General features: G+C 40.5%; 2 protein-coding genes across 2 annotated transcripts; both read left to right on the top strand.

The window, feature by feature from the left end:
* The first annotated feature begins 2,470 nt into the window (after positions 1-2,470).
* Positions 2,471-5,419, top strand: LOC112464560. The gene has a single exon (XM_025031611.1). It carries the CDS (start codon positions 2,471-2,473, stop codon positions 5,417-5,419), a length of 2,949 nt encoding a protein of 982 aa, XP_024887379.1.
* A 144-nt stretch (positions 5,420-5,563) lies between these two features.
* Positions 5,564-6,256, top strand: LOC112464561. The gene has a single exon (XM_025031612.1). It carries the CDS (start codon positions 5,564-5,566, stop codon positions 6,254-6,256), a length of 693 nt encoding a protein of 230 aa, XP_024887380.1.
* Positions 6,257-11,148: the final 4,892 nt, after the last annotated feature.

Raw genomic sequence — 11,148 nt, forward strand, 5'->3', positions numbered from 1 at the left:
TGTCCGCTATGCAAATCTACAGTTTTCGAATTAAAAGAACCAAATTTAGTATATTATCTCATGATACTCTAACTTAGACCGTAGACGTATTTTGAGAACCGCATCATTACTGATTTTTTGGGAAATTGGTTCCAAAATTTTTATAGTGTTTATCTGTCTGTCTGTCTGACTGCGAACTACTCATTCATTAATGGACCGATTTTCTGGAAACCGGTGCCAAAATTTCTAATTTTTTGGGGATGGTGTCGTACTCATATATAAAATTCTTACGGGTAGTGTATGTTTGAACGTTATTAACTTAAAAACTAATCAACCAAATCTTAAAGTATTATATATGAAATAGGGGTAGAAAAAACTGAGGAATATAATAGAATTAAAAAAATGCTAATAATAAAGGGGTTACCGATTTCTGTTAAAAAAAATCTACGTGATTGCTCTAATTTCCGTAAATTTTGAGATATAAAGCTAAATTTTTTTTTTATGGATGGAGTATTATTATTAAAGGTAGGTTGCCGATTTGATATTAAATTTGGCGAGAATCGGTGAAAGGGTTGTCGATTTTTGCCTAAAAAGTGTATAAGTTATACATGTCATATCTTATATAGAGTATCACCCCTATAGCACGAAATATATTGCAGCAACTTGCAGCAATATTGCAATATTTGCAAGTTGCTGCAATATTTCGTGCTGTAGGGGCATTAAAGGAAGGTTGTTTTAAATTTGGCGAGGATCGTTTGTATATGTATTTGTAATGATTCGTGCCGCACGGCCGCATCACGCGTGAGCCTCGAGGTAAACTGTCGAACCTGGAAGGGGAGATACCCGAATCCGCGGTACACGAGACCGCGGCAGTCAGTCGCTCTAACAACCGCCAAGTATATCGATCACTCGGAGTTTGCCCAGTCACTAACTATTATTTAATTCTTTATTGCGCATAAATTATACTGAAACGTGGAGTGCCTCTAAGTAAGGTTGATGTCCGAAACGCGTGAACTGTACAAACGATTTACAAAATGACAAGTGCCCGCCTTTCGCGGTACGCGCGACCGGTACGCATCGTGCTCGAATAATTGTACTCTTATCATTTAATAAAAATTTGTTACCAGCATTCGCATTGTACATTCATTGGTACTAACATGGTCCTTCGAGCCGGATAGGGTGCACGTTCCGAAGCACGCGGTTGCGGTCGGCGAGGAGCTGCCGGTCTTAGCGCGCGCCGAAGTAACAAAAGGTGCATTAAAAACGAGTGAACATTTAGTGCGTTCGGCAGACATTATAAACTTTCAAGAAGCTTCGAGAGCCTTCGAGAAACAATCGTTAACCGAGAGACGTTCGGTCGACCTCGCTGAGCTCCGAGTGTCAGTTCGAGTTCACGTGATCGTGTTTTCACCTCATCCTTTCCTCTTTCTGGCCCTCGTCGGGACAGAAGACAAGTATAATAGTCAGTTTGTCGTGCACGTACAACGAGGAAGATGAGCGTCGAAAATCTCCGCAAGCAAAGAAGCGTGTTAAAGGGAAAAATAACGAACATAAGAAACTTCATCATCAAGGCTGAGAAAGATGCGGAGAACGTGCTACCGGGAGAAATTACGGCCCGCCTTCAAGCGTTGGAGGATACGCATTTGAAATTCCAGGCTGTAGCGCAGAACCTCCTATTGCTGCTACCTGAGGAGGAATACCAGCAAAGAGATGAAGTGGAGGAAAGCGAGTTTGATGAGCGATACTTTTCGACCAAAGCCGCTCTGCTGCAGTTGGCGGAAAGGATCAAACCGCCGTCCACAGGCCCTTCTACAAGTGCATCGACTTCGAACAGTGATACAGGCGTGATGCAAGTTCTGGAGCAGCAGACAACGTTGATTCAGAGAATGGCCGAGCGGTCGGTTGAAAGCGACGGCAGTGCGTTGGCACGAATAATAGAACAACAAAATCAATTGCTAGAAAGATTAAGTACGAGGTCTAACACGCCCGCACGAGAACCTCACGTAAAATTGCCAGTAATCCAGTTGCCGTCGTTTGACGGAAATATGGAAGAGTGGAAGCGATACTCCGACACATTCAAAACGTTGATACACGACAGCGATCTGACTAATGTGCAGAAGCATCAATATTTGGTTGGTTCGTTGAGCGGCCAAGCCGCTAAAATAATCGAGTCGATAGACATTTCCGAGAACAATTACGCCATCGCTTGGGATTTGTTGAAGAAAAGATACGATGACGAGCGAGGCATTCGGAAGCGGCACATACATTGTTTGTTCGAGCTACCATTGGTGAAACGAGAATCAGCCAGTGCGATCCAAGATTTAGTGGATCATATTCAAAAACATTTGCGAGTTTTACAAGCAATGGGACTCCCTACCGAGTCATGGGGAGATCTAATTATTTATTTGATCGAGAAGAATTTGGACAACGCGACAAGAAGACGTTGGGAGGAGCACATATCGAGCAAAGGGACGGTGTGACGACAAGCGTGATGATCGAGTTTTTGCAGCGGCAATGTCAGCTGTTGCGGCGAGCGACTTCGGACAGCGAAAGCGTCAACAAGGCAAAGGACGACATTCGCGAGAAGGACAAAACGAGTAAGCAGCGATCGTTGAATTCAAAGGCACAAGGCAAAACGACACTGTCAACAATCACACAGGAGCGACGGTGTTACCTGTGCCAAGGCCAGCACCTTATTTATTCGTGCAAACAATTTCTGGGCTTATCCGTTGAGGATAGAATCCGGAAAATTAAGCGATTGAGACTTTGTCTCAATTGTCTTAGAAATGATCATTTTTCGAGAGATTGCAGGTCCGGTTCATGTCGAGAATGTGGTGAGCGGCACAACACGCTATGCCACATCGTGAAGCGGGCATCCTGTTCGTCAGCGGATTCGGCAGGTGGTTCGGCGGACCGTTCGAGGAAGTCATCCGGGACCACGCTGTGCTCTGTGGCGGACACGGAGATGGGAGCATCAACCAGTAACAACGAGTCATCGGGGAACATGTCGGTTCAACACGCCCGAGGCGAGCGTAAGCAAGTACTGATGTCAACGGCTATTGTAAATATCGAATCAAATAATAATGATAATCAATTGCGTGTATTATTGGATAGTGCGAGCGAAGTCAACTTTATTACTTTAGCAGCGTGCAATAGATTGAACATAAAATTAGAAAGCGTATGCGAATCCATAAACGGTCTAAATAATATGAGTTGCGCGATAAAATACGGTTGTCAAATTTCGATGAAATCGCGAATGTCGAAGTTCGAGTTGAGCCTTTGTTGTTTGGTTGTCCCGAAAATAACCAAAAATTTGCCTTCGTTTTCCATTAAGATATCAAAATTGTCGATTCCAGAAAATCTAAAATTGGCAGACCCGTTCTTTTACAATCCAGGTCATATTGACGCGCTCATAGGCGGAGAATTCTTCCTTCAATTGTTGGAAGCCGGTAAAATTGAACTCGGGAATGGTTTGCCGGCATTACAAAACACTAAGCTCGGTTGGATTGTGTCGGGCCCAGTACCACAACATTTGATCGCGAGTCGGACGACCAATCACCAACCTTCAAATAATCATGTATGTTTGGTTACAGAAGAACAGTACTGCGAGAATCATTTCGCAAACACAACAAAGCGAGACGCGTCCGGGCGGTTTGTCGTTCGACTGCCTTTCCGCGAAAACAGGGCTCAGCTCGGACAATCGAGAGACATCGCGATGAAGCGTTTAATTTGTTTGGAACGGAAATTTCAACGGGAACCGGAATTATACAAATTGTATTCCGAGTTTATGCGGGAATATATCGATTTGAATCATATGTCTAAGGTCACCGGGGACGCTCGAATACCAAATCCAGTCTATTTGCCGCACCATGGCGTTCTTCGTGAATCAAGCACAACTACTAAGCTGCGAGTGGTATTCAATGCGTCCTCGAAGACCACCTCGGGTATTTCATTGAACGATACGTTGATGAAGGGACCGAATTTACAGGATAGCATAATTAACATAATGTTGCGATTTCGTTTGCACGCCGTTGCGATCACGGCTGACTTGCGAAAAATGTATCGCCAGGTTTTAGTACACGAGGACGACCGCGATTATCAGAGAATTCTATGGCGTTTTTCCCCGATTGATCCGGTAGATGACTATAGGTTGAATACCGTGACTTATGGTCAAACTAGCGCTTCGCATCAAGCCATTAGCTCCGTGCAACAGCAAGCCAAAGACGGGGCTAGCCGGTTTGAACTAGCGTCGCGAATTCTACTAGAGGATTCTTATGTTGACGATATTATTACAGGAGCTGATAGCGAACCCGAAGCTATTAAAGTAGTCTCACAATTGGAGAGTCTGTTACGCGAAGGGGGTTTTGAGACTCACAAATGGCGCTCAAATCGTGAGGGAGTTGTACCTGAGCCGCTTGCCGTCGATCGAGTCGAGGAGTCGTCGGTGTTGGAGATTGACGCAAGTGCCGTAAAGACATTGGGATTGGGTTGGCATCCCAAATCAGACATGTTTCAGTTTTCCATCGAGCCTATAACGAGTTCAGTTAAGACCAAGCGCGAGGTTTTGTCAATGATTTCTAAATTGTTCGATCCACTCGGATTGATCGGACCCATTTTGACTCGAGCTAAGTTGATCATGCAAGGGACTTGGTTAGCGAGTCTGGGTTGGGATGAGCCGTTGACGGAGGATCTTCGTCAGGCATGGGAGGCTTATACGGAAGATTTACGAGAGGTTAGTACGATCCAAGTACCTCGTAGAGTAATTCGGAGTTCCAATGTGGTGCGCTTCATTCTACATGCATTTTGCGACGCATCTTTGAGGGCCTACGGGGCTTGTATTTACTTGCAAACAATAGACGAAGACGGCCATTTTAATTCTTTCTTATTATGTTCAAAGGCACGCGTTGCACCGGTTAAAAGTAGGACTATCACGCTGCCTAGGCTCGAGCTATGCGGTGCTGTGGTGCTTGTACATTTGGTGCAAGGCGTTAAGAAGGCTCTCAGGATAAAGTTCGATGAGGAGCACGCATGGAGCGACTCTAAGATAGTACTGGCGTGGATCGCCGGCGATCCATCGTGTCAGAAGTTATTTATATCGAATCGAACTGCTGAGATTCAGTCCATTCTTCCGTCGAGACATTGGCACCATGTGAACGGAAACGAGAACCCTGCAGATTTGATTTCGAGGGGTACAAGCTTGAAAATTTTGAGGCAGAGCAAAATCTGGTGGGAGGGCCCCGATTGGTTGTCACGTTCCGATGATTGCGAGCTACGTAAGATGAAAACGCTGAGTCTTACCGAGGAAGACGAGAAAACCATTCGGGCAGAACAGGTTTCCAGTACGCGAGTCTTCGTGAGCGTTGGCATTTCAAATGACGTTGCGGAGTTCTTATTAAATAAATACTCTTCACTGTCAAGGATCGAACGCATTCTGGCTTGAATCGTTCGATTCGGCTTCAATGTTAGGAGGAATCGCGACAATCGTAATTTAGATTCTCTGACAATTGACGAGATTCGCCGCGCGCATCAGTTATTGATTGTAGCGGTGCAGAGAGTTCATTTTTCCGAGGAAATGTCAAGCCTAATGTCGGGGAAACAAATTCGATCTAGTAGCAAATTATTGTCGCTTAATCCGTTTGTGGATGAGAGAGGACTTCTCAGGGTGGGCGGCAGAATTCAAAACTCTCACGTGGCCTTTGAGAAGAAACATCCAATCATTCTACCATCCGATAGTAGATTTACGAGGTTGTTGTTCAAAAAGGAATATCGTAGACTATTGCATATAGGTCCACAGGCATTGTTGTATTCTATTCGAGAAAAATATTGGCCTTTCAAAGGGAAAATCATCGCCAGAAAAATCACACATGATTGCATAACTTGTTTCCGCAACAAGCCGAAACCATTATCGCAGATCATGGGTCAGTTGCCCGCAGATCGAGTCACCCCGACTCGTCCATTTTTCGTAATTGGCGTAGATTTTGCCGGGCCTATTACTACATTGGTTAATCGAGGCCGCGGAAGAAAAACCAACAAGTCTTACATATCCTTATTTGTATGCTTCTCAACAACTGCCGTCCATCTTGAGGCGGTCAGTGATCTTAGCACGGCTTCCTTTCTGGCAGCGCTTAGACGCTTTGTGGGACGTCGAGGTTGTCCGCAGCGCATTTATTGTGACAACGCTACTAATTTTGTAGGATCCAAGAATGAGCTCCGTGAGATATATCGTCTACTCAAAAATGGGAAGCCAGACGTAAATGGGAAGCCAGACGCAATGTGATTTCTAGCCCAGTGCTCTGAATGTCAACGTGAAGAAATTCAAGCAAGCGCGGGTAAACGGCGGGAGTAACTATGACTCTCTTAACAGTAGCCAAATGCCTCGTCATCTAATTAGTGACGCGCATGAATGGATTAACGAGATTCCCACTGTCCCTATCTACTATCTAGCGAAACCACTGCCAAGGGAACGGGCTTGGAAAAATTAGCGGGGAAAGAAGACCCTGTTGAGCTTGACTCTAGTCTGGCACTGTAAGAAACGAGTTTGAAACGAGTTTTGCATTTCACATAACATAGAGTGGAAGTTTATCCCACCATCGTCACCTCACATGGGGGGATTGTGGGAAGCTGGGGTAAAATCATGCAAATTTCATTTGAAACGCGTTATTGGAGAAAGTCTTCTGACGTTTGAAGAATTGGCTACCGTGTTGATACAAATTGAAGCATGTCTGAACTCGCGTCCGATTTGTCAGTTGCCGTCCACGGCAGACGATTTACAACCCCTAACACCGGGACATTTTTTAACAGGTGATTTAATGATCGCTCTTCCAGATGCTGACGTAATCGACATTCCTTTAAATCGACTCGATCGCTGGCAAGCGGTTCAGAGAATCGCGCAAGATTTTTGGAAGCGATGGAGCCGAGAATATTTGACGTCACTGCAAGGCAGAACGAAATGGACGTCTGAGCGAGACAATTTAGCCATTAACGATGTTGTCTTGATACAAGATAACAATGCGCCGCCATTAAGGTGGAAATTAGGAAAAGTAATCCAGGTTTACGAGGGTACCGACGAAAGGGTGCGTGTTGCGACCCTTAAAACTGCTAGTGGAATTTGTAAGCGTAGCGTAAACAAATTGTGTAGACTCCCGTTAACCGATGCGTTGCCTGCGATATCTGCAATCAAGCGTTAGGATTAATTGTTATTAATGGTGGGCGGGATGTATATGTATTTGTAATGATTCGTGCCGCACGGCCGCATCACGCGTGAGCCTCGAGGTAAACTGTCGAACCTGGAAGGGGAGATACCCGAATCCGCGGTACACGAGACCGCGGCAGTCAGTCGCTCTAACAACCGCCAAGTATATCGATCACTCGGAGTTTGCCCAGTCACTAACTATTATTTAATTCTTTATTGCGCATAAATTATACTGAAACGTGGAGTGCCTCTAAGTAAGGTTGATGTCCGAAACGCGTGAACTGTACAAACGATTTACAAAATGACAAGTGCCCGCCTTTCGCGGTACGCGCGACCGGTACGCATCGTGCTCGAATAATTGTACTCCTATCATTTAATAAAAATTTGTTACCAGCATTCGCATTGTACATTCATTGGTACTAACATCGTTGAAGGGGATACCGATTTATGCCTAAAAATGTATAAGTTATTTGATGGATAGAGTACCTATCATTTAAGGAAGGTTGTTATTGAATTTGGTGAGGCGATCATGTGTGATGTGGAAAGTTATTGAAAATATGTGTTTATGAATCATAGGTATATTGGTGGACGTAAGACTAGCTAGAACACAAATGTAATAACACAAATAAAGTCGTCGATTTTCTGGAAACCGATGCCAAAATTTGTCTAATTTGTCGGGGATGGTATCGATCGGTTTAATTTTTCATTAATGGACCGATTTTCTTGAAACCGGTGCCAAATTTTTAAAAAATTTTTTAAACCGCGAAATACTCCTTTATAAATGAATCGATTTTTTTGAAAACAGGTGCCAAAATTTGTCTAATTTTTCAGGGATGGTGTCGATAAAGAATAAATTAATATGAAAAAATAAAAAAAAATAAAGAAAAATAAAAAAAAGGGCCCTCATACAAAATTGTCTAAAAAAGGTCCCTTTTAAAAAAAAATTTTTTTTGGAGGTAAATATTACTATTCGGCAAAAAAACATCGTCTATTGTCTAATAAATTAGCCCGTAGAGAGTTTTGGGAAGGGGTCAAAGCGAGGGGAAAAGGTCTGCTGGGAAAGAATGTTATTTATTAGCATCAGTTACGTTTAGAATTTGATGATTAATTTAATTTGTGATATTATTATTCTATCGATCACAGTTTTAGTTTTCACAAATAGAACAACTAAATTTGGTATACTATCTCATGATACTCTAACTTAGACCGTAGAGGGTTTTGTGAAGGGGTCTGAGCCCGGGGACAAGGGGCCTCCATACAAAATTGTTTAAAAAAAGTCCCTTTAAAAAAAAAAATTTTAGGGGGTAAATATTACTATTCGAGGAAAAAAAGGAAGAGCCCTTGAGTCCGCGCGAAGCGCGAGCGAAAAAGCTAGTTAAACTATATAATATATGAAAAATAAATTTTGGAAAACAGACCAATAGTTAATAATAATAAATAATATGTGTACATAAAGAAGATATATTGACTAGATGTGTGAATCTACAAAAATTAAGCACTATCAGATTTGTTCAATTCTTATTTATTGCGCATTATGCGCGGTTCTAAATGTCTCGGATCAATTTCAAGATTTATAGATACAACAGAAAAATCTTTTGGTTTCGGCATTTGAGCAAGGTAAAGAGAAGATTATTTCAACTAAAAAAATTCTAAATTTAGAAAAATATTTATATTCTGTTGAAAATTTTTAGTTTTGCTATATTTTTCACATCTAGTTCTCATCTAGCTCTAAAGAAGCTATCTCTTTATTTTTTCATAGTGATTTAATAAGGATACTTATTATTAGCATCAAAAAGTTAAATCGATTTATTGACTTAAGTATATGTGGATTTACTGTTCTAACAAAGAGCTGTGTTAACAACCGATAAAATATCGGCGCGCAGTTTACTGAGTTTGGAAAAAAGTATACAAAATTAACAAAGAAATATTATTATTGGACTACTTAAGATTCAGCCCGGATCGCAAATCGTATTCTCTCTAATTGATCCTTTTTTAATTCTTCATCAAAGATTAATATAGTAAAATTTTCTATTTAAAAGCTAATTTTATTACATCAATATGTTTTGCTCGCGTAACGATCAATATAAATATTATATCTTTGATAAAGATGGGATTTCAATAACTTCGATTTTTTAAGGGATTTTTTCTTCATTTTTTTCGAAAATAATTTTTATAGACTCTTCCAATGGCTATCAAAAAATCTGATAAACTTATAGACAGCCATCCTGAAATTTCGATCTATAGATAAAAAGGAAGTTCGAATATTTACTATTTTTTAATTGGATTTTTACTTATTTTTATTATTGAATTACTTTTTTTTTAATGGAATATTATAAATTGGGAAAAGGAGGTTCTACAGGTACTCTCTAGTCAGTTGAGAGATGAAGAGAAAATCTTCAAATTCGTCGATTCTAAGTATTCATAAAATATTTTCGTGAATTTTGATGACGTTAGAGCTTATATCATACCCATATTAGTCAAAACGAGGAATAATTAAAAATATCGTGTAAGTGCTCCTTTGACTCTGGCGGCTTATAATGGAAGAAAATGTGGTAACGTCGCGAACTTGACAGTTCTGCTCATATGACCGTGGTTATTTCACAATTTCACATAATTCTAGAGCGAGTACTTCTCCGTAAGCGCTCGTAAACGTTAGGTGCTTAAGTTTGAGGTGCTGTCATACTGTGGTGCTGTACGCTGTACTGGCTGTACACTTTTCGCGCGGGTGCAGTCGTTGCGACATTGCCAAATCTCCCTTGTTATTCGAAGCACGCTACGTGAACTGTGATATGGCCTGTTTCAGTAGCCAATATCACAAAATTTTACGCGATAACCCTTGTTTTTCTCGATATTTCTGAAAAGGTTAGATTAAGATCTATAAGAGCTCCGTTTTTTGAATCTTTGGTAGGTCGCCTTTATATAATTAATATCTCGTTTCCTGTCTCCAAGAGCCCCTCTGCCATATGTAGCTTATGTTAAAAACTGTGATTTCAAAATTCATTTTTGCACATTTTTACACGGTAACCGATGCTAAAATTTTTCGAGCACTTTTTTCGCATCTCAATTTATACGTCCATAAAGTTTTTTCCAATTTTTAGATACATCCATTATCTGTAGAACCTCCTTAAGTCATATAGTTAATGAAAAAAAAAACACGTACGTACGTATCTGTGAAAATAGCAATCAGATTTATTTGAAAATAAAAATAAAAAAAATTAAAATAAAAAATAATCATAAAATAAATCAAAAATATATATTTTTGATTATTAAAAATATATATTTTTTATTTATTTTATCCGTTAAGTTCCCCAATTTATAATATTGTAAAAATTATTTTCGAGAAAAACGCGTTTAAAGTTTTACAACTGATTATTTTATATAGAGTAATAGAGTAATCTTTTAATTTTTGTTCTTCTTTTGACTCTAAACATACTACTATAACTTTTGTAACCCATACATAATTTTTTCCAGCTAATCAAGCAATAAATACAATAACTATTTATTTTTATTTTTTAGTTGTTAACAATTTACCTAATTGTTTAAATGAGACACGTATAAGATCTCAAACGATGCAGAAAAGCAAGACACACGTACATGTTAAAAAAAGAAAAATGCTAGACCGATTTTTGTGGAAAATACGCTTTAAAAACCAATGTCGATGAAACAAACAGTTTAATACAAGAAAACTCAAATCAAATGTTTAAAAATCCGGGGGCACGAGTTTTTGTTATCCGATCGAGCTAAGCTTTGGCAGGGATTATTTTTTTGCGAATTGGAAACATTCTGGGAGATGCCGCATAATAAGTTTAAAAGTCGAAAAATAAGGACCACCCTAATATATATAATAAACTAGCTGGTTACCCGGGCTTCACCCCGGAGGACATATGTAAGACACGCAAATAGTCTCTCTTTCCTTCTCTCTCTCTCTCTCTCTCTCTCTCTCTCTCTCTCTCTCTCTCTCTCTCTCTCTCCCTCCC

Source organism: Temnothorax curvispinosus, unplaced genomic scaffold, assembly GCF_003070985.1.
Source record: "Temnothorax curvispinosus isolate PA1 unplaced genomic scaffold, ASM307098v1 QBEX01014305.1, whole genome shotgun sequence".
Taxonomy (NCBI): Eukaryota; Metazoa; Arthropoda; class Insecta; order Hymenoptera; family Formicidae; genus Temnothorax; species Temnothorax curvispinosus.

What these genes read in the sequence shown, in the direction of transcription:
- LOC112464560 (XM_025031611.1), top strand. Translation starts at nt 2,471, where the DNA reads ATGATCGAGTTTTTGCAGCGGCAATGTCAGCTGTTGCGGCGAGCGACT.
- LOC112464561 (XM_025031612.1), top strand. Translation starts at nt 5,564, where the DNA reads ATGTCGGGGAAACAAATTCGATCTAGTAGCAAATTATTGTCGCTTAAT.